The sequence below is a fragment of the Pogona vitticeps genome, chromosome 4 (genome assembly GCF_051106095.1).
Source record: "Pogona vitticeps strain Pit_001003342236 chromosome 4, PviZW2.1, whole genome shotgun sequence".
Lineage (NCBI taxonomy): Eukaryota > Metazoa > Chordata > Lepidosauria > Squamata > Agamidae > Pogona > Pogona vitticeps.
The window spans coordinates 50,017,273-50,040,380 of record NC_135786.1 but is presented as its reverse complement, the minus strand read 5'-3'; the positions used below and the strand labels follow the sequence as shown (position 1 = coordinate 50,040,380).

Below are 23,108 nucleotides of genomic sequence, written 5' to 3'. Positions count from 1 at the left end.
TGAATTGGCCGCTTTAAAAACCACTTGACCTGCCGTAATTAGCGGGAAAGCTATTAACTCCATGCAGGGAAAAGCGTGGCTTGTTGATTCCTGCCTTTCTCAAGGTGCTGAAAGCGCAGCGATCATACAGGTTTGTGCTTCTAGAGACATGAAGCCAGATTGGCAGTGTTTTTCCATGGTATCTTTTAGACCTAGCGCGTGGGAAGATAGAAATATTAACTGAAATCCCGTGGAACCCCGTAAAATTGAAGCCTGGTCGAAGAATGTTTGGAGCCTGTGTAGAAACCTCTCTTTGCAGATTACATTGGTCTCTGTCCCATAATATGGAACTTGACTTGATAGTCTTTATTCCAGAATGGGATCCTTCAGCTATAATATGCTTTAAATTAAAAACTATCACACTGAATTTTTTAAAAAAGCATTTTAATTGTAAGAACAATACATTTTAAAAAAGTATTTAAAACTTTTCAAAAAATATTTTATATACGGTGGCTACTTGGGAAATGATTTCTTAGCAGTGGCACTTCAAAGAAGCTTGTGTGACACTGGCCTTGAGGGCTTTTGGAGGCCATTCAACCAGACTAATTAAATGCCTCATGTAGCTGGAAAGTTTTGTTTCAGAAATCTGTGTTTTAATTATGGTCTTGCTATACATTTTTGGGTTTTTTTGTTTTGTTTTTTATTTTATTCTGTTTTATATGCAAATATATTTATGAAATATAAAAATTTGCAACCAGTTAAGCTGGTTTACTCGAATTTTTGGTGCTACTGAACTTTGAATGGTTCACTGGCCTGTGGCATGAAATAGGAACTGAAAATTAGAGTACTTATTCTTTGCTTCTACTTACTGATCGCAAAGTACAACTTGTTGGTTTAAAATCTCTAGGTACTCTGTTATTTTTTTTAAAATAAATCTGAAGGAATCTTCTTGCACTCTTTAAGGGTTACATTTATTGTAGGATAAACTGAGTTTAGCATTGCCATTAGTTTTTAATTCTAATGCTGCAGTTTTTAATTCTAATGCCACACCTTGGATGCTAACTGGCCATTACTGGCAAAAATTTCCAGTGTGGCTTGAATGACTCAACTGTGAATACTCCAGTGACTCCTCCTACAGACTGACAGTTCTGAATACGTGTCTCAACATGTCAGAAGGGAATTGGTTCTCCTTGAGTTCAAAGTATCAGTATAGTAAAGGTAACTTGGGCTTCACTTTAAGGAAGGTATCTTGGCATCATTAAAAATTGTGAGGGAAAGTAACATATTTAATAAATTGACTTGTTTTTTTTTCCAGCAGAATCTGGAAGATGTAACACTTGCTTGATACTAGGTTTAGGGATTTTTGTTTATTAGCGAACTACGAAGTTGGCAAGTTTCTGCACTGTCATAAATAGGAAAGATGCACTTCAAGAGTTGTTTTAAGAATTCCACTGCTTTTTTAAAAAAAGTTTGTTTTCTAAGGATTCTGAAAAGCAAGTATATTTAGTCTAGACTTACTTTTTGTTCTGTATTTCCAGATTAATTATTAAATTTTGTTTCTTCTTTAGGTTTGTATGAAAGACAGCTGTTTCACTGTGAAAATGACATCTTCCACATCTACACAGTATCCAGCATCTGAGAGTGCCTGCAGAACATCTGCTGAACCAATCATACAGGTAACAAATATATTGATTTTTGTAACTTGAAGAAATATTGTTTGTTAGTTATCCATTGGTTCAGTATCTTGAAATATCTCACAATATTGTGTTATCCTAAAAGCTAGTTACTTTAGCATAAATTTCCATAAACTGGAGTTTCCTCAGATGCATGACGTTAATATCTGCAGGCGTATACGTAACAAGATGTATCTAGTGATGGAGGCAGTGAATTGTTAGCAGCAAGATTAGAGAGAAATGAAGTGCAAAAATATAAATCATGACAGTGACAGTAATGCTTCAATGTATGCAAAATTATCACAAGTTTAACATACAAATATTCTTACATTCATAATAAACTTTAATAAACTGAAGATTAGTGCAAGAAAAAACATGCTGACAGCAAACTGTAGTCATCTAGGGATGGAAGTTTTTGACTTTTTTGATGTTGACTTCCAGAATTCACACCAGAATCCTCCAAGCACAATTCTGGGAATGGGAGTCCAGAAACAGATACCTACAGAGTTCCCTAACTTAATTGATCTGAAAATTGTAAACTTTTTCAGTCCAGAGGAATATTCATTACTTCAACTCATTATGAGTCAGCGGTTGAAAATTTTTAGAATGTGTCACTAGTCAGCATGACCGGATTATAGCCTTGCAATTTATGTCAACAAATTTAAACTAGGCACTTTTTCACTTTTATTTCTATGTAATAATGCATACAAACCCAAAATGAATTGTATTATGTGCACAGTATTCACCTATGTCTTCTTAGTAGAAAATACACTGATGTCAGACGTGTTGCACTTGGGTTCTTGAACCTGGTAGTTTTAGCACTGAAGTACCATTTATCAATTGCTTTAGTAGGGTGAAACTGTGGTAGTGGAGGTCCATTTAGATTGACCCTCATAAGGTCATCTAAGCTTTCAGTCTCTAAACACAATCTGAATTTATTTTTGATCAGATTCATCCGGCTGAAACCCCTTTCACAGCTAACTGTAGACACTGGTAGAACAGAGGCAATTTTAAGGAGCTTCAGAAGAACAGAGAACCTACCCCCATGGTGGTTCATTGCCTTTCCCAGAAAATCCACTGATGACAGAGCTTTTGCACATATTTTGAATTCATACTGTTCATCCAGGGCTTTCTGGATTACGTATTCTTTGCCCTTGTGTTGCAGAAGGTCTTTGTAATGAGATACAAATATGGTTACTTCCTTTTTACCAAAACTTTCCAAGGATGTTTCTGGCCATGTGAAAATATCAGATATTGGCATAGATGTTAGTATGCCATCTGTAGCAGTTGCTTTATTACCTGCGTGCCTGTGGGGTTATGAAGCTTCTATTTTGAATGCCTTTCTTTTGAATGTTTCCAGAAAAAATAAAACTGAAAGCAAAAGTACCCGGCCTCTTAAGGAGTCACAGTTCCCTCCCACCCCAGGATATGTCCTCATTCCGTTGAAATTGGGAGCAGAGAATTTCCATATTCTCCAGCATGGGACTACTCTACATTCTCCTGCAAAGCTATATCTCTGTGTGCCGCTTGAACTCTTCTTGTGAGAAGAGGGCAGTTTTCCTTTTGCAATGGAAGGGGAGGACTGCAGGATTAGAGAAAGAGAGAGGCAAGCAAGCAAGTGGAGGGGAAGGAGGCAGGCAGGCAGGATGCTCTGACTCCTCGAGCAGCATTTTTCACTCATCACAGAGAAGTGCATTTTTAAAGCCTGTTATGAGTAAATAGGACATTGGAGTTAATGGCAAAATATTAACTACCAGTGCCAATATTCTGGAGAGCAGAAAAATAGACTAATATATATATATTACTAACTTAGCTATGTCAAAGTATCTTTTCTCTTAGCCAGACAGCTGCAGTGAATTAAGTGATTTAGATGCTGTGAAGAATCTGGCAAAGAGGCTTAATCAATTCCAGTTGCTCTGTTAAAGTGTGTGTTTGGTGCATTCAGCTGAAGAGAAGTGGAAGGAACTGCTTGTTAATTAAGACTGCTCACATCTGGTTGTTGTTCAAGGTCAAATCATCTCTTCCCATGGTATTTGGCATGGTGATTACAAGAACCTGTTTGAGCTGGACCAAGGGGTGGGGGAAGAGTGGGTGAACAAAAGTTACTTTGCAGAGAAGTTACTTCTTAAAGTTTCATGGTAATTGGGAATCTGGTGGATGATATCAAAAGATCAAGAAGGGTGGACGGTTGGTATAAAAGTATGTCAGACAGTGGAATAGTTGATCTTAGTTTGTCTTAGCTTAACTTTGCTTAGTCTGTCTTAGGAGAATGCTGTGTTTGCCCTCTAGGGAGTGTAATAGGCAGTTTTGCCATGTGCCCTCCCAACATCTGTGAGCACACCCTTTCAAATAATAATAAAAAAGAGAGACTAGCTTGAAGAAAACTATTTTGGGATGAGGGCATGTAAGAGTGGGCGTGGCCTTTGCATCTCTTTACGCTGCTCACATTTCTGCCTTACACAAAGACAAACCTTGCTCTAGCAGCCCTGATGTTTGCTTTCTTTGCTTGCATAGTAAAACAACAACAAACCTTAGTAGGGCCTTGCACTGTTAAATTTGTATGTTTACACAAACTTTGGTGTTTGTATCTGTTAATTCAGAATGTTACATGATGTAGCTTTTTAAAAAATGTTTATTATAAATTTAGGTACGACCAAAACAGCAACTCCTGATGATTCTGCAAACTGCAGGTGCTCAGGGTGAAACTTTCACACTAAAGGAGGTGAGTTACATATACCTGTTCTGTGTCTGGAAGATAGTTTCAGGAGTTCTTCTGTTTCAAAGGATTCCTAGAATATTTCTCTTTCTCTGGGTGATAAATATATAGTAATATTAATTGGTGCCCCTTCAGTTGTGATGGGAAGTATTCTGGCTTTGAGATCATGAATTTTATTTGCTGCTTATTTCTCAGAAGAACAATATGCTGTTAAGTTGATTCCTAGTACTTTCTAGGCATAAAGTACTCAGATGTGATGTACCTATTGCTCCATCTGGTGTTGCTCCATCTGGTGATGCTCTGGGTCCATGCAACTTGCCTTAATCATACTAGTCACACATGTTCTGAGTGTGGTTGACACTTCTTTCAGAAGTCATGATTGCTTCTAACTCCTGCACCTGGTCTTTCCAGCCAGGCAGTCCAGCTTTCTGAGCTATACCAGCTCTTTTTGCTCACCTCAGTCTAATCTGGCTCAAACCAAATTTCTGTCCCTCCTGTTGATGCAGAAGAGTTTCTTCCCTTCTACATGATGACATTGTGGAGGCAAATAAGAATGGATTGTTTGTTTCCAGACTGGAGGTGGGCTAGCACATATTCAAGAGTGAATGAGAGAGATTGAAAGCAGAGCTGCTTGATGTACTGTATTTTTCGCTCTATAAGATGCACTCCCCCCCCCCGAAAAAGTGGGGGGAAGTCTGTGCGTCTTATGGAGTGAAGCTGGCGATTTTGGCCCCGTGGGGGGAGGCTCGCAAGGGTCCGAGTGAGCCTTCCAGGACCCTTTTGAGGCTCCCCCCACAGGGCCAGTGGGGGTGAAATCGTGACCTTCCAGGACCTTTTCTGAGCCTTTCAAGCCTCAGAAAAGGTCCTGGAAGTGATTTCGCCCCTTTGGGGGTGGGGGGGAGCCTCACAAGGGTCCGAGTGAGCCTTCCTGGATTTGGAAGAATAAATCCCTGGGAGCAACAGACAGTAAATTATCAGCTCATCAGCGAGTGGAATTTAACAGAATAGATGGAGGACCTAAGAAAATCAGGTCTGGATTTATTAAAAGACTACGATGGTTTTTCTTTTTAGGAGAGACTGGCTCCCTGTTTGATGCTTACATTGGACTCTTTTTCGGCTGGACTGTGTGGTTTCTGAGAATATTGCTATAATATCTGGTCAAGGAGGGGGAGGACATACCTAGGGGAGGTTTTTGATGATGGTTGGTTTGTTGGTAAAATAGTGGAATCACAAATATATTATTTATACAAACCATACGTATTGGAAAGATGGAAATAACCTCCGAAAATGTTAAATATCAATGGTTGGGAATGTTGCCAGACAAAGAATGGCTGGTTACCATGCAAATGACAATAATAACAGGATTTCAGCAGGTAGATGAGTACCTCAACCAGGTAGAAGACCTGATGAAAGGGAAACCATCAGAGGTTAAACAACAACTGAATGAAACTAGTAACCCCAGAACAGTTTTTATTGAGAGCGATGCCAGGCAACATAGTTGAGATTAAGAGTTACTATTATAGCTGGGTAGCTCACATGGTTAGAAAAGGTGATGTTAAAAATCAGACTACTGTCCTGGATTTAATTTTATCTCCCCAAAACTGGAAGAAAATAGAGGCACAAAAACGAGAGAAGTACTGAGAAAATATGGGAAGTGCCAGAAATGGATATCTTTCCAGACAGGCTGAATGTACGTCCAAGGCAGAAGGAAATTGAAAAAGGGGATGTACTTTATAATTGGTCTCGACTTCTTGATAGAGTTGGAATAACTTAGATTTAAATTAAAATATGAATATAAGCTGATATTTAGAGGATAACCAAATAGTGTGTGTGTGTGTGTGTGTGTATAATGTATGTATGTATGTATGTATGTATATATACAGTGGTGCCTCGCATAACGAGTGCACCGTTTAACGAAGAATCCGCATACCAATGCGGATTTCCCCATCGCTAATGTGAGGGCATCCTCGCATTGCGATGGGGAACCGCTGTTCGGCGGTCCCAAAATGGCCGCCGGGACACCCAAAATGGCCGCCGCAACATGGGGAAACATCGGAGACCGGTGAGTTTTGGGCCCATTTGGAGCACATTAAATGAAGTTTAATGTGTTCCAATGGGTTTCCCCGTCCCACTTAACGATGTTTCCCCATAGCGAAGGTTAATCCGGAACGGATTAACCTCGCTATGCGGGGCACCACTCTCTCTCTCTGTGTGTGTGTGTATATGTATATGTGTGTGTGTGTGTGTGTATATATATACACACACACACACACACACACACACACACACACACACACATATATATGTATGTATATGTATATAAAAGAATACAAAGTTGTTTTTTGCATTGAAAAATGAATAGATCAGAGGCATGTATACCTAATATGAATAGAGTGGATGATTGTATATTCTGTGTTCTCCTATCCTCCAAACCCTTTTCCCATCCCTTACATCTCCTTTTACCTTTTGTATTCCCTACCCTATTCCTAGTAGTTTAAAAATAAAAATATCTATATATAAAAAACAGATTTTAAGATCCTGCTGTATGAGGGGGTGCTGATAAGTATTGAGCCTTTCCCAGAAAAAAATTGAGGTAGGAAACTAACTGCCACACTATTCTACATATTCCCCCAGGAAGTCAGTGCACTTGCGACATCTGTCCTGCCGCTTCTTAAATCCCTGCAGATTAAATTCTTCTGATTGCTGGTATAACCACTCATTTGCAGCATTAGTTGCCTCCAAAACACTCCCAAATCGTTGTCACTTTAGGTGTTTTTTTAGTTTGGGGACCAGATAATAGAAGGAGCCAGCTTGGGAGAATAGGGTGGATGGGGCATCACTTGAAAGCCTAAGGACGTCAATTTTGCCATGGTAGTCCACCAGCAGAGCTCCATTCTTATCCCCAAAAACTGTTGCCATTTGTTTCTGCATTGACCTTTGCACTCAGAACTTCTTTGACCTGGGGGAACCACTGTGCCTCCATTCCTTAGATCAGTGGTCCCCAGCCTTGGGCCTCCAGATGTTCTTGGAATACAAATCCCAGAAGCCCTCACCACCACCTCTGCTGGCCAGGATTTCTGGAAGTCCAAGAACATCTGGAGGCCCAAGGTGGGGGACCACAGCCCTAGACTGTTCCTTTGTCTCAGGATTGTAACAGTAGATCCATGTCTCATCACCAGTTACCAGTTTGCCCAAGAAATCTGACTCATTTCTTGCAAAATGTTCTAGCCACTGATGACTCCACACGTTTCCTCTTTTGTTTGGTTGTCAAAAGTTTGGGGATCCACTTTGCTGCCAGCTTTCTCATTTCAAAGGCATTTTGGGTAATGGCACCAACTCTCTTGTGTGATATTCTCAGATATATAGCAATACTTTTGGCTGATATTTGGCGGTCCTCCATGATCATGTTATGGATGACTTTCACATTTGCAGGCACAGAGACAGAAACTGGGTTTTTCACTTTCAACACCAAAATGGCCAGTTTTAAAATTGACAACCCAATGTTTAACTGTTGCATATGAAGGGCCACTGTCACCCATCGTTTGTGACATTTCATCATGGATCTGCTTTGCACCTTTCCCTTGGAGAAACAGGAACTTGATTATGGTCGTATGCTCTTCCACACCGGGTAGGTGGGGCTCGTCAGCCATGGAAGGCAGCCCCTCTAGGAGAAGGAAAACTCCGATTTCAAACCTCGACTGCCTTGTGGCTATATCCACTCATGGAAAAGGCTTCAGGAGTTAACCTCGAGGCAAAATCCGGAGCTGGAGTCCCGAAGGCAGCATGTGTCGTTCTGCCAACTCCTGCGACATTGCTGGAACCAGTTGTATTGGCTCTTGCCTTTCCATTGGACCATTTCAGCAATGTGGAGAGGGGGGATCTGCTGCTTGGGTAACAGCCTATCCTCCATATTACCTTACCTGGGCTTCATGCTCTGGAAGGGACACTCCTCGATTCAGAGCATGTTACCATAGTCTCTCGAGACTGAAGGATGCCTATGCTCTTCCACATTGAACTTTTCTGGAAGTGCTGCCATGTTCACTTTGGACCTGAAGATGAAAGATAAGTTAAAATCATAGATAGCTGATTTTTGCACCATTGAATACAAACAAATTGGCCAATACACCCTGCAATTTATAGCTTCCTAGCTTAATTTTTTCTGGGAAAGGCTCAATACTTATCCGCACCTCCTCGTAGCAGCTGGTATGAGAGCACAAAATAAGGCTTATTGTTTTAGGGCAGAGGTCTCCAAACTTTTTAGAGTGAGGGCCACTGCATATATGTTCTAGATTTTCAAGGGCTGAACACTCGGCCAGATAAACAGGCAATGCGGGCTGGATGTGGTCCGCAGGCTGTAGTTTGGAGACCCCTGGTTTAGGATACTGAAGCGATGTAAGGAATTGGAAGAGGTGTTTGTGTTCCCGAGGTACTTCCAAAAGAATTTTTTCTTTGTTGCCAATTGATTCTTGCAAGTTTTAAAATTATGCTCTACAAAATATTCTTTCTCTGTTGAAAATGTCTTGTCAGCTAAACCCAAGACAGCCCGCAAACGCATTTATTTTAAGATTAAAATGCAAAGTGTGTACAAGATTAGAAAAATGACACAAGCTGTGATTTACAAGGGTATCCTGTCAGTTAGGAATTAAATGCAGTGGGTTTTCATTAGGAATGTGTCAGATATTCCTGCAGAGCTCTGTGACTTATTTTAAACACTTATGCATTTAAATAACTTATTTAGTTTTTAATATTTTCCAAAAACAAATTGAATATTTTAAATGAAGGGGGCTTGGTGTTAAAATGTTAATTTCTTGTAGCAATCTGCATTTAACACAGTAAGGATTTGTCCCTGTTCTCTAGGTGAAACATTGCTATCACTTTTCTCATTTTGTATTTATCTTCAAATGAGCCTCTTTTGCTGCTGAAGCAGAAGAGAGGCCAGATTTTATGCATAATATGTTGCTTGAAAGATAGGCTCCTATTATATCCAGTATCTGGTACAATATTTTTCTGTACTACATTGGACTCAGGTATATCTAGACTGCCCTTAACACAGTGACACTGAAATTAAGCAGTGCCTAGAGTGCATAAACTTGCATTTAACCAATTGCAGTATTTCATACAGTAGGTCTATGCCTAATGATATTGTAAATTTTACCTGGTTCAGAATACTTCATATCTGTGTTACTACCACCTCTCTTGGTATGAAATAATAAGCAAACTACTAGAGGGTTTTAGTGCTATTTTCTAACAGTGTTTGGACGGGAGACTTGGGGGCAAGAGTTTATGAGTGTCTTAGTGGTGGAATAGGATATACTGTACATAATACATCAGTTTTTGAGATGGCTATTACTCAGTGAACATCTATTTCTCTGTTTAAATAGTGCACAACAGATGTGAGTTTTATAATGAAATATATTACACCTGTTTGATGTATACTACTAGCATGCCCATCCTCCTAATATATTGACAACAAGCATGAACATGTATACCTTCTCTGTACTGTTATTCAAAATGATTTCCTAACTACTCTAAAAGCATAAATGCCAATGTTGTTACACACTCACGTATTTCCACCCTTGTCCTTTCTGTTTTATTCAGAAAACACACAATTCTGTCATCATCACAAATGCCTTTAAACTTTGGATTATTGAAAGAGCAACCATACAATCTATTTCATCAGATCTGTAAGATAGTGTTCATTGGCTAAAAACCAGCAGTAAGTTGCGACTAGAGTAAACCCATGGAATCAGTAGAACTTGTGGAGGAGTTGACTCAACAAATACCCACTTATTCACTGGGCCTACATTAGTTGTGACTTAATATTAGATTTTAGAAAGTATTTGTATACTTTAAAAAGCCTTTTTTTTTTTTAGCTTGTATAGTGTTAGATGTTACCAGAGCTACTCTGGTGTGGGCTTTGCAAAACCTCAGTTTAGATTACTGTTCAATCCTGGACTCACTGGCCTAAGCAAATCACCCCCTTATCTCTTTTTCCCCATATATAAATAGAAGGAAATTAGGATGAGTGAGTGGTTGAAAGGCCTCTTGAACATTAAGAAGTGAATAAAACAATAATAGCAACACGATTATGTTTGGTATATTCAGTTCTCAATTTAGTGCAAGTTTTAAAATGATAGTAACAGAGCCTAATTATTAATTGTGTATCTCCTCAGCAGCTGAATGTTCAGGATAAAGCTCATTTTCAAAAGCAGTTGGCCTAAACATCATTGCAAAGTGGGATGATTTAGTAAATGTTAATTTGGAGGAAGGGCAACAATGAAGGAGTTAGAAAATATTATCTAGCATAAGGATGTGCCATTGGAGACCAAGACCATCCACACTCTTGTATTTCTGATCACGATGTGTGGGTGTGAAAGCTGGACAGAAAAGAAAGCTGACAAGGGAAAAAATGGATTCATTTGAAATAAGATGTGGGAGAGAGCTTTGTGGATATCTTGGACTGCCAGAAAGACAAACAAGTGGGCCCTAGACCAAATTAGGCCTGAACTATCTTTGAAGGCAAAAGTGTTGAAACCGAGACTGTTCCACTTTGGGCACATCATGAGAAGGCAGGATTATCTGGAAAAGACAGTGCTTGGAAAGGTTGAAGGCAGCAGGAAAAGAGGAAGACCAAATTCAAAATGGATTCCCTAAAGGAAGCCATAGGTTTGAGTTTTCAAGAGCTGTGTAGGGCTGAAGATAGGGTATTTTGGAAATCTCATGCGTAAGGTCATCATGAGTTGGAGGTGACTTGACGGCACATAACGAATTTGGAGGTGGACTGAGCCTCCTAGAAATTGAATTGTGCCATCTCCATTTCTGAGCAAGCACTAAGTGACTGTTTTTGAACCCAGATTTATTTCTGCCCAGAAATCCATGTCAGACAAGAATGTAGAGAACATGCATGGGATTGAAGCCTGTACCATGTGTAGTTAAAAAAAAAAAGCTAAACGAGACTGATAGATGAGGTATGTGATTAAGAGCAATTTGCTACTATATCAGCAGAGTTTGAACCTTGGCTGGATGAGGCTTTGACTTGGTGAGGGAAATCCTTTCCCCATCTCTATAATTGCACCTTGGCTGTGGTTAGCCCTCTTTTAGTTGGGGAGCTGTAAAATCTTCCTCATTATAGTGCACAGTAAGAGAAGTGTGTTGGTGTTGACTTTGTGCCACTCCTGAAACTTAGTGCTCCTCTCCTGCCACTGCTACCCTCTTAAAGACTGACCAGTACTGATAGCTATTTGGAGCAATTTTTTGGGGGGGGGAGAGCAAGAGTATACTGCAAATTTTTCTTGCAGATTCTTCTTGGTTTCTGAACTTTCCATGTCCCTTGTTATGTCTTGTAAGGTGGGTGGGAAATTACAACCTGTGTCTTGCTTTGATACAGATTCATAGCAAGAGATTTCTTTGTTTTCCAGTTTCTACACTTTATTAAAGTGAATGATAATTTAATCCTTTTATAAGGTCAGAAGGATTTTTAGTTCACAAAACATGAATGAGGTAGGAAAGGAAAACAGAATAGAGTTATAATATACAATGTTTTTAAAGATTGGGGACTACTGTTATGTGGCACTTTCCACTGTAAAGGTTTGACAAATACCAATGTAATTGAAATGGAAAACAGTCTCTAATGATTTAAAATTTATTAATTATACTAAATTATCTTTAATTTGCCTAGATCATACATTATCTTGGAGAATATATTGTTCTGAAACAACTGTATGACAAACGACAACAGCACATGGTGTATTGTGGAGGAGATCAACTAGGGAGTCTTCTAGGTCGTGAAAGTTTTTCTGTGAAAGATCCAAGGTAGGAAGTTTCTAAAGCATATATGGAATAAAATCCCTGTGTCTTAAACATGTTTCTCAGCCAGGTGTCCCATTTCAGCCCTGGTAAAAATTCTGAGACAGAATTTAGATACAAGTATCTGAATGAAATCCATTGTATTTGTTGATAATGTTAAATTCCTACGTTTTAATGTGAATGGTTAGGGACTACCGAATCTATTCCTGACAGATGAAGACTTGTGAGAATTGTGTTGGAACTTGTTAGCAACTGCAGTCAGCCATGGATACTGGATTTCAAGAGTGAATAATATCTGTATGTTGTTGTTAGCCCCTTTTTTTGCCTGGCGTATATATTGCCAGTTGCATGGTTGTTAGCAAGCGTGGTAGAATGCACATTACATTGAAAGCATATTGTCTGCAAGCATTTATTGTTTAGTCGTTAAGTCCTGTCCGGCTCTTGGTGACCCCATGGACCAAAGCATGCCAGGCCCTCCTGTCTTCCACTGCCTCCCAGAGTTTGATCAAATTCATGTTGGTAGCTTCGGTGACACTGTCCAGCCATCTCATCCTCTCGTCCCCTTCTCCTCTTGCCTTCATATTTTCCCAACATCAGAGTCTTTTCCAGAGAGTCTTCTCTTCTCATGAGATGGCCAAAGTATTGGAGCCTCAGCTTCAGGATCTGTCCTTCCAGTGAGCACTCAGGGTTGATTTCCTTCAAAATGGATAGGTTTGTTCTCTTTGCAGTCCAGGGGACTCAAGAATCTCCTTCAGCACCACAATTCAAAAGCATCAGTTCTTCATTGGTCACCCTTCTTTATGGTCCAGCTCTCACTTCCATACATGACTACTGGAAAAACCATAGATTTGACTATGCGGACCTTTGTCAGCAAGGTGACATCTCTGCTTTTTAAGATGTTGTCTATGTTTGTCATCGCTTTCCTCCCAAGAAGCAGGGGTCTTTTAATTTCATGGCTGCTGTCACCATCTGCAGTGATCATGGAGCCCAGGAAAGGAAATTCTCTCGCTATCTCCGTATCTTCCCCTTCTGTTTGCCAGGAGTTCATGGGGCCGTTGGCCATGGTCATAGTTTTTTGGATGTTGAGCTTCAGACCATTTTTGCGTTCTCCTCTTTCACCCTCATTAAGAGGTTCTTTAATTCCTCCTCACTTTCTACCATCAGAGTGGTATCGTCTGCATATCTGAGGTTATTGATATTTCTTCCAGCAATCTTAATTCTGGTTTGGGATTCCTCTAGTCCAGCCTTTCGCATGATGTATTCTGCATATAAGTTAAACAAGAAGGGAGACAATATACAGCCTTGTTGTACTCCTTTCCCAATTTTCAACCATTCAGTTGTTCCATATCCAGTTCTAGCTGTTGCTTCCTCTCCCACATCTAGATTTCTCCGGAGATAGATAAGGTGGTAAGGCACTCCCATTTATTTAAGGACTTGCTGTGTTTGCTGTGGTCCACACGGTCAAAGGCTTTTGCATAGTCAATGAAGCAGAAGTAGATGTTTTTTCTGAAACTCTCTGGCTTTCTCCATAATCCAGCACATGTTAGCAATTTGGTCTCTAGTTCCTGTGCCCCTTCGAAATCCAGCTTGTACTTCTGGGAGTTCTTGGTCCACTTACTGCTGAAGCCTACCTTGGAGGATTTTGAGCATAACCTTGCTAGCGTGTGAAATGAGTGCAATTGTATGGTACTCATTACTCTTGCATATCTCATAGTTTGTGCAGTTACTTCTTACCCCAGTACTCTCTGAGAGCCACTGGAACTGTCGTAAGAAGTAACCCTGTGAATTAAACATATGGTGAGTAGTGCACTTGGTGTAATCACTGCAAGATGGATTGAAGCCATGTCACATTGGGTAGTTTTCCTTATTTGCCACTTCTGGATGATTCTGGATATGTAGCACAGTGAGGTGCTGATGGGGAGTAGGAGAGCTTGGCATTCAGTTTGGGCAATCCCAGGTTTGGGATTTGCCTGAGGCAAATGTTCACATTTGTTCCCAGGGTGAAGTCTGTTTACAATTCAGTTAGTATCTGGATCACAAATTAAATTGGATGGGGTGTAAATCTTGCTTCTCCTTGCCTTGCTTCTCCTCCCCACTAAAGATACAACATTGTACAGTGGTGCCCCACATAGCGATGATAATCCGTTCCAAAAAAATCATCACTATGTGGATTCGTCGCTATGCGGGAAAAAAAGCCCATAAGAACGTATTAAAACACGTTTAATGCGTTCTTATGGGCACAAAACTCACCGCTATGTGGAAGTCCTCCATGCGGCCGCCATTTTCGCTGCCTGGTAAGCGAGGAATCCGGGCAGCAACACAGCGGGCGGCCATTTTCTTTACCCGGCGGCCATTTTGGAGCCGCCAATCAGCTGTTAAAAAACCATCGCAATGTGAAAATCGGTAAGCGAAACGCTTACGATCATCGTAATGCGATGTTTAACATTAAAAACATCGCAATGCGATCGCATTAGCGATCGCAAAAACGTCGCTATGCGGATTCGTCGTTAAACGGTGCGCTTGTTAAGCAAGGCACCACTGTATCTAGCGGGAGGTGGTCTGGGATTATGCAGTTTGCTCCAGAGTGCAGCGGGGTACATTCCGAAACAGTTTGATTTCCAAATTGAATTGGAGGACCTATACACATCCTAAATAAGCAGATAAAATGATATGTATATTTTCAAGCTTGACATGGAAATAATGATCATATTTTACAATAAAGCAAATTTCCCTGCAAACACAGAAACCAACAGGTTTTAGCCTAGCCCCTTTAATTGTTCTTCATTTCTGTGGAATTTTACCAAGGAAACATTAAAAGATCGTACCCTCTTCTGCCTCCTGAACTCTGAAGCTATTCAGTCTAGCATCTGAGTACCATTTATCACCTAATTCTGCTGCACATTCTGCTAATGATTTGGCATAGGGTCTTCAGATGCTGAGTGGTGTTGGTGTAAGATGGAAATTTCAACAAACATCTTCACTTTCTTGCTGATACTCATCATTTTTGTCTTCTTGGCAATCCACTTCATGTGTGAGAACTAGATTCGAGGGATACTTAACTCTTTGCTTGTACAAAGAGTTCTCTCATTCTATATCAAGGCAATAACATGTAAGCAGGCCTGGCACAAGATTTATTTTATATTTATATTTGCCAGAAGGGCAGAAAATGCTTTCTGTCAGGCTTCTTATTTCATCCAGCAAAAACTTCTGCTGCTGCTAGATGCCTTTCCTTGTTGCAAGGTATATACTATTTTTACCACTGGGGTCAGTTAATACAAGCTTTGTCTTGCCTAGAAATTGAAGTAAAATTGTTTATGGTTTTTTTTTTTCCATATTCTCTATTCTCACTAGTCAATACTTTTCCACAGCCCGGTTTTTGACATGCTGAAACGGAACGTGACTCCTGCTTCTGTTGCAGGTAGGTTTCTCATAGTATTATCCAAATTTATTTAATGCTTTAAAAAATTCAGGTAAGTGAAAAATATGTAAAAACTTTTAAACTGAAATGAACTGCTGACAAAACATTGGGATGACTGGGGACACTTAGCCTTTTCTCTTCCACTGTAAGTTGTTTGCAAAAATCAGGCACGTTTTTATTTGACTTACACTAAAGTTGATCAGGGCTCAGCAATTTGGGTCCTCCAAATGATTTGAGCTTGCAGTTAACACAGTTCTTCATTGTTGAATATGCTTCCTGGACTGATGTGAGGTGTAGGCAAAAAGATCTGGAGGGCTGCAGTTTTTGAGTGGAGGTGGGGAATAGTAACAGGATGTCATTATACCTAGGATGATGGGAGGATAGAACACAGTGAGTGCAGTCCAGAGAATATTATGTCCTGACGAAATTAGTGATCCAAGCATTTAGATGTATATTTATATGCAGTCTCTTTCTATGAATTTATCTTACCTTGAATTCTGTCAACTTGCTTAATTTGGAAGTGGTAAAGTGAAACTCAGTTGTTACTTTTCACAGATATTTGACTTGTGTGATTATACTCTACAGGTGTCTTACTTTCTGGATTTGTTTATATAGTAATACAAATAAAAACCTTTAATTTTGCATTAGATGAACTAATATTTAAAGTCCAAATATTTAAGAGAATAATTTTCTGTATGTGCTGTATTGAAAAATCTGAGAAACATGCCCATTCTTTGATAAGAGGAATCCACTGAGGGGCAGCAAAAAGGACTTATTTGGATAAATAGTATTTTCCTTCCATCCTGGTAAAGGATATGGTTTCTTTCACTTTGACTTCTGATGCAGCCATTCTAAGGTTAGAGACTATCATATCCAGTTGCATTTGACACTTTTCCAGAATTGGGGTGGGTAGTAGATGGCTCAGGAGAACTCAAGTCGCCTTGTATTTGAAGCACAGATTTCCAAGAAGCTGGGTTTAGGAATCTCTTGTTGATTGTATTTTTAATTTGAACAGATTTTGGGTGATTAAGAGGCTTAACATTAAATAAGGGACTTGCTATTGCTGCAAAATAAATCCTGCCTCAGGAAGTAATGAGATAAACTTGAGAGGAGGATTCAAATAGTTTTGAAAAACATTCAGAATGTCAATCCATGGGGTGGAACCTGAAAAACAGTGTTCAAAATTACTGGTGGAGTTCAGCTAAACATTAGGAAGAACTAATGGCCAGAATCCCATTGCTGGTTTATGCTTGTATAAGGGACATTGCTTAAGTAAACCTTTGCAGAAAATTGCTGCTCAGTCATGCTGATTTGTGTCACTGGATGGACGTAGAATTGGGGTATACCCAGGAACACAGCCAGCTTGTTAGTGAGTGGCAGTTCACCTCCAAGACTCAAATAATTTATTTTAATGCAAGTGTAAATTGGCAATAGGTATAGGATTTTATTGTTGTTGTTTTTTAAATACTACTACCACAGTTCATAAGGAATTCTTCCAACCAGACTTCTGGACCTTTAAGCAAAAAAATTCAGATCCTCAAAGGAGTTTCAATATGTGCACCTGAGGCCCAACAGAACATGTAGCCATTTCAGACGGAGTCAGTGGGACTTGCTAAGCTCCATGGGAATTACAAGAGGTTGTGGGGGTGGTAATCTCTTTGGTCATTAAGCTCTGTAAATAGTGGCTTTCAAAAAAACAAAACAAAAAAAAAACTACCAACCCCATAATTCTGGCTGGGGGAAATTTCTGTTGAATTTGGTAGTTGTGAAAAAAAAATCTGAAAGTCTCAATCTAAATGGCATTAGGATTCTAGGGTGTATTACCTGTTTCACAATTGGACAAGTGGTGCTGGGTCTTTTGAAAGCGTAGATTTGATTAGCAACATTCATTGCCATCAGGAAGATTATGCTTTGAATATAATCTTCCACATATACAGAAATTAGATGGCCTTTTATATCCCTTTAAATGCTTTGATTCTATGAAAATACATTTGGTTATGCTGGTATCAACTTCTTCCATTAACAGATTACTATATAATTTCCATATAGGCATGTTATTTAAGCTTGATTCTACTCCTGTGAAAATCTAGGAGCACTATAGACCCTAATGAAGTTGGATTTGGAATGTGGAGTGCATGTACTCTAGAAACAGTGGAGAACTAATAGCTTGACTGATTAACAATGTTAGAACGTGATGAAACAAATTAATTTTAAAAACCTGGCAAATGAACTGTACTCTCTTTTGGCAAGAGTGAGGATTGCTCTAAATCAACAAGTTATTCGTAATTGTGCTGAAAGTAAGAAAAAAATAAAGGAAATATTAAAATACAATTTACAGCATTTGAAGAGTAAATAAGCCTACTATTTTTCTTTAAGCAGTCAGGGTATTTGTGTTTTCTCGTTTTATTACAAACGTGGACATTTAGAACAATTTTTATTACTTGTACTTGCACAGTTGCTATAAGTACGAAGGCCACAATGCATATGCTGAAGGCAAAAATGTAGTTTATGTTGCCCTTGGCTATTTCATGTCACATGTTTTTTCCACTTCAGTGATGTAGTAATTGGGATTCATATGTAGTGATTTTGAACTCATTGTTAATCTTTCAGTAGAGAGCATTTATTTTGTTTCTTGGTGATCTTTCTATTTTGACTAAGTAATCAGATCTGTGAGTTGTTGTTTATACTGTCAGTGGGGTTTAGAGACAGTCTTGGGATTCCATTATGCTCCATCTTGTAGCCAGTTATTCAATCCTAGCTTAATCTTTCTCATTCTGAAACTGTTTTAGGTAAAGAATCTAGGTTTTGTAACAAAAAGCTGCTGTCATTTGGTATGGCACTCACAGACTGAAATGATGTGTGAGCATATCCCCCCCCCCTTTTTTTTCATACTGATGTAGGAATGTTTTTTTCTGTCCCTCGTTGCATGCTGGCAGTGGTTGTGGCCTCATCCACAAGTAGATGGGTGCCCCTGTGTTCTTTTTTTTTAACCACTTATGCCCCTTTCTCCTTACTCTTTACTGCAGTGATTTCCAACCTTGGGTAACCCAGGTGTCCTTGGCCTGCAACTCCCAGAAACCCAAGCCATCGTAGCTAGTACTGAAGACTTCTGGGTGTTGTAGTCCAATAGCACCTGGTTTACTCAAGGTTAGGAACCCCTGGTCTATTGAGTGATATGGGAGAAACAGTTTGGTCTTGCTGGACCTTTGTACTGTTTGGTTGCAGAATTCTCCTGAAGAACCACCATAGATTGTGCATCTCTGCAGTATACTCTCTGACTCTGTCCCTTTTCAATAACCTTTGCTGCTTCTTTGTTAGAGCCTCATCTTACACATCATGAAGCAGCTGGCTGATAGAGGTTACCTATCACTATTAAATGTGCCACCTTATAGCCACAAGAAATGGACTTGTCCTGTCTTTGCATTGTTCGGAGTAATTTTTTCATTCTTTACAAAGATGGAGTTTTCTAGCAAGAGATCTTAGTGTACAGCAGTAAGAGGATTTACTTGACTGTTTTGCTGCGTACTGGCAGCTACAATTCCAGTCCAGTACTGCTCTCTCAGTTATTGGTTGTTACTAGTTTTATCATTTTTTAAAAATTATATAAGGGCAGGCTACATAAGCATTGTGTTTAATTTACCCTTAATTATTTGCGCTGGATGGACTAGGGGGAAGTAGTGTGGGTTGCAGTTTAGGAGGTTATGTTTCATTCATTGGAAATTAAGAACTGAAGGCATAAATTCTGGTCATCAGGCATCTAGGAATGGAACAATGTTGGTGGAGAAAAATGTTTTCCTCAGCTTGTAACACATTCAACCCCACAGTTGCCAGGCTTCGTTTTATTCATTGCTTCTCAGGGGGCTCCTGTGTTGTGTGAATGGCTATTACCGGGGAAGGTTTTTTCTTCTTTTACCTGCTGTCTAGATGCTGCACAGACACTTGTTCTCGCAAAGGATCAGAGTGTGGATAATCCAAGCCAAGATCAACTGAAGGTAAACCCACCGCTGGGTGGTTTCTTTTGTCGTACAGAGTGTACCTTCTCTGTACCTGTGCATGGTGGGGTGCCAGAACTTCTGACTTAATTCTTGGACCTTTGCTTTCCTCAGAAGTTCTTGGCAATCCACAGACCAGGGACAGAGTGACAGTCTCTGTTCTCTACCTAACAGAGTTCCATTCTCTGAGTGTGTTTTCTGGGGTGTAACACTTCTTGTACTCAGTCACGCCAGCTTGCATTGTTGTTATATTTCTTGATGGGATTTTTTAAAGCAAAGAGTGATCTATATTTACTAAATAGCTGCCTTTCTTGAAAGCTTCTAATACTTGGAAAAACCTTAGCTTAACCTAATTTGTTTTTTTTCCATGCCATTGTTAAATTACTCTAGTTTAGTCCAGCTTTAGAAAGAACTATATGAGTTGGTATCAAGCTTTGTATCATTAGCAGGCTGCTTTTTGAGATTTTTCCCAGCTTATTTTTTTAAAAAAAACTGGTTGTAACTTTGTCATCTTGTTAGATGCCGTGCTTTGTGTGCTCAATAAACCTTGATTTCTTTCATAACTGCTTAGTGTTGCTCTGCAGCTGGTGACTCAGAAAGGAAGGGTTACATCCCTGTGTTTCTCTGAGATCCAATGAGATAACAGATATCTTTCCATCTTCCTTTAAGCAGAGTATCACTGAGAGATGTTTCGGTATTGGGTACAAAGAGGATGAAGGTGATGCATCTGTCTTGGCTACTTCAAAGTATGTGTGCAGAGAGGATAAAGGTGAGTGTGGTGTTTGCAACATGGGCATAGATAGTGCATGATTGTCATGTGGTAAGTTTCTCACTTGTTGAGATTCAGATCAGATTTTTTCTGATCTTTACCCTAGTTGGATTTAGCTTCTTTCTCAGTTTCTCAGATCACACATAATGGTATAGACATTACACACTGTTCCAAAAGCACTTAAAGGAAGTTAGAAGATGTTTCCTTTCGCGCTCTCAAACAAGATGGTTTCTTACTTCAATTCCTTTTTGAGCTTTTCTGACTATTTGGTAGAAGCGTATTCATGTTAACCAAACTGACGTCCACAGCACTATTGGCTTGCAGTAGATAGGATAGTGCCTTGCTGGGGAGAAAATGCTTGTTTGAAAGCATTCAAGGAGAGTGGGTCTGTGTTGTCTGGGAAGTTCTCTTCTCCATAGTATGAATCACAGCAGGATGCTTTTAAATTAACTTCTTCAGCGCAGTCTTACTAATCTTCTGAAGTGTGACATTTTCTGTGAAAACTCATAGAATCATGAGTATCTGATAGACATGATAGTTTAAGCCCAAACAAGTCTTTAATTGTTGACATTAAGAATCTTTGGCTATTTTTTAAACTGGTAACTAATGTATCAATTTTTCTTAAGAGCACTTCCCTTGGGGTTTGTAGCTGAATTTCCTAGAGCCAGTGGTGAAAACAAGTTACTCATTTTAAAAAAGACATATTTTTTCATGTGTGTTTTTAAGTCTGAGAATTAATCTCATTGTTAGAAGATTATACATACACATCCTATGTTAGTGTTATGGAAGCTGCTAGGCTTAATGGGAGTTTTCTTTAATTTTCAGTTTATCTCTTATGTTTACATCAGCAATTTGATAGAAAAATTCCAAAAAATATATAGATTTAATTGTTTATAGAAAGAAAGGTGAGTATCAAAGGATTCATGTAGGTTCAAACATTAAATCAACATAATATGTCTTTTTTAATATCTATAAAAATGTGGTCATGAATTAAAGAAAATGACAAGACTACTTTCAGAATGATTCTTTGTACTTTGCAAAATAAAATTAAACTTTCATATGTTTTAAAAGCAATAATAACCTTGTGCAGAAGATAATCATAATAAAGTCACAGTAGTAAATAATAATAATAACAGCTGACAAGTTGATCTTAGTAACCACTAAATATGAAGGTATTAGTATATGAATATTCCCGCGTAGCTGTATTTAACATGTCTACTCACACGTCCACCGGTAGCGGCCTCGTTCATCCTTCCAATTATTCCCGGAGTGCCGCTCTCTTCTCGGCTAGCAGGAAGATTCATCCTCCCTCCCTCTGCTTGGAGTAGCTAGCCAAGCGGGAAGAGAGCCATCCTCCAGGAGTGATTGGAAGGATGAGTGAGTACACCAGTGCCAGCGGATGCATGAGTGGACAGGGCCAGACCCTCGTTAAGTCCAGCTGTGCAGAGATATTTGTATATCAGTACGAATACCCCCATCTCTAGTAGCCACCGTACCAAAATTGTGCAACATGTGAACAAAAGTTGCTGGACATATAACGTGTAGAGGTTTGTTTGCTATTTTTAAGGAATCACAGAGTCTGGCTGGAGATCATAGCAGTGAGCTCTGTTTCTCTGGGCAGGGTTGTTAGCTAATTCACAAAACACAGTAAGTATATTCTAATCTGCATTTTTCTTGGTCTCTCCAGAGAAACCAGTAATAGATAACCGATCAAAAGAACAAGCCACACTGGATCTGGTGCTTGAAGAGTGGGATATACCTGGTCTTCCATGGTGGTTTTTAGGGAATCTGAGAAACAACTACAAGTCTAGGAGTAATGGCTCTACAGATATACATACTAATCAGGTAAATGTTAGTCAGCAGTAATTCCTTGTCCTGCATGTATAGATGAAGGGTGTGGACATACAGTGGTGCCTCGCTTAGCGATGTTAATTTGTTCAAAAAAAACACATCGCTATGGGAAAACATCACTAAGCGAAACACCATTTCCCATAGGAATGCATTGAAAACCGGATAATCCGTTCCAATGGGAACTGATTACCGTCCTTAAGCGAAAATCGCCATAGGAAACCGCTAAGTGAAACGCGGTTCCCCCATTGGAATGCATTGAATAGGTTTCAGTGCATTTCAATGGTTTTGACAGGTCCGTTTTCGCTATTTTTAAAGTGTCTTAAAATGTTCAAAAACTGTTTTAAATGCTTGGAATCATTAGTGCACCTTGTAAAACCTTTGCAAACTTAATTTGGCTTTGTTCTGACTCTTTGTTAATTTTTGGTGAATTCCCCCCCCCCCCATTGGAATGCATTGAACTGTAGATTTAACAGCTCCAATGGGAGGGAAGATTCACCAAAAATTAACGAAGAGTCAGAACAAAGCCAAATTAAGTTTGCAAAGGTTTTACAAGGTGCACTAACGATTCCAAGCATTTAAAACAGTTTTTGAACATTTTAAGACACACTTAAAATAGCGAAAACGGACATCGCTAAGCGAAACAGGGGGACCTAAACTCATCGCTAAGCGAGGCAAGGTCCCGAACATCGGTATGCGAAATTTCCCCATAGGAAACATCGCTAAACAGAGCGCAAGATCGCTCCAAAAACCTCATTGCTAAGCAAATACATCATTAAATGAGGCAATCGCTAAGCGAGGCACCACTGTATGCTCCTTGGCCTGATTTCTTAAGGGTGGCACAGAGAGATAGAATGTGTTCTAGTTCCTTTTGGCTCTGGCTTGTCTTGCCGTCAGCTATCGCTTG

General features: G+C 39.5%; 1 protein-coding gene across 4 annotated transcripts in view; it reads left to right on the top strand.

Annotated features, from left to right (window-relative positions):
* MDM4 (MDM4 regulator of p53) overlaps positions 1 to 23,108 on the top strand; it is a 36,749-nt gene that overhangs the window by 362 nt on the left and 13,279 nt on the right. The window contains exons 1-8 of one of the 4 annotated variants that reach the window (XM_072997317.2): positions 112 to 130; positions 1,548 to 1,655; positions 4,300 to 4,374; positions 12,047 to 12,180; positions 15,543 to 15,592; positions 19,517 to 19,584; positions 20,257 to 20,353; positions 22,041 to 22,198. In XM_072997317.2, the coding sequence (XP_072853418.2) occupies positions 1,554 to 1,655; positions 4,300 to 4,374; positions 12,047 to 12,180; positions 15,543 to 15,592; positions 19,517 to 19,584; positions 20,257 to 20,353; positions 22,041 to 22,198 (684 nt within the window). In that variant the 5' untranslated portion in view covers positions 112 to 130; positions 1,548 to 1,553. Of the gene's footprint in view, positions 1 to 111; positions 131 to 1,547; positions 1,656 to 4,299; positions 4,375 to 12,046; positions 12,181 to 15,542; positions 15,593 to 19,516; positions 19,585 to 20,253; positions 20,354 to 22,040; positions 22,199 to 23,108 lie in introns of those variants that run through there. The other 3 variants (XM_072997316.2, XM_078391901.1, XM_072997318.2) reach the window with 3 other exon arrangements.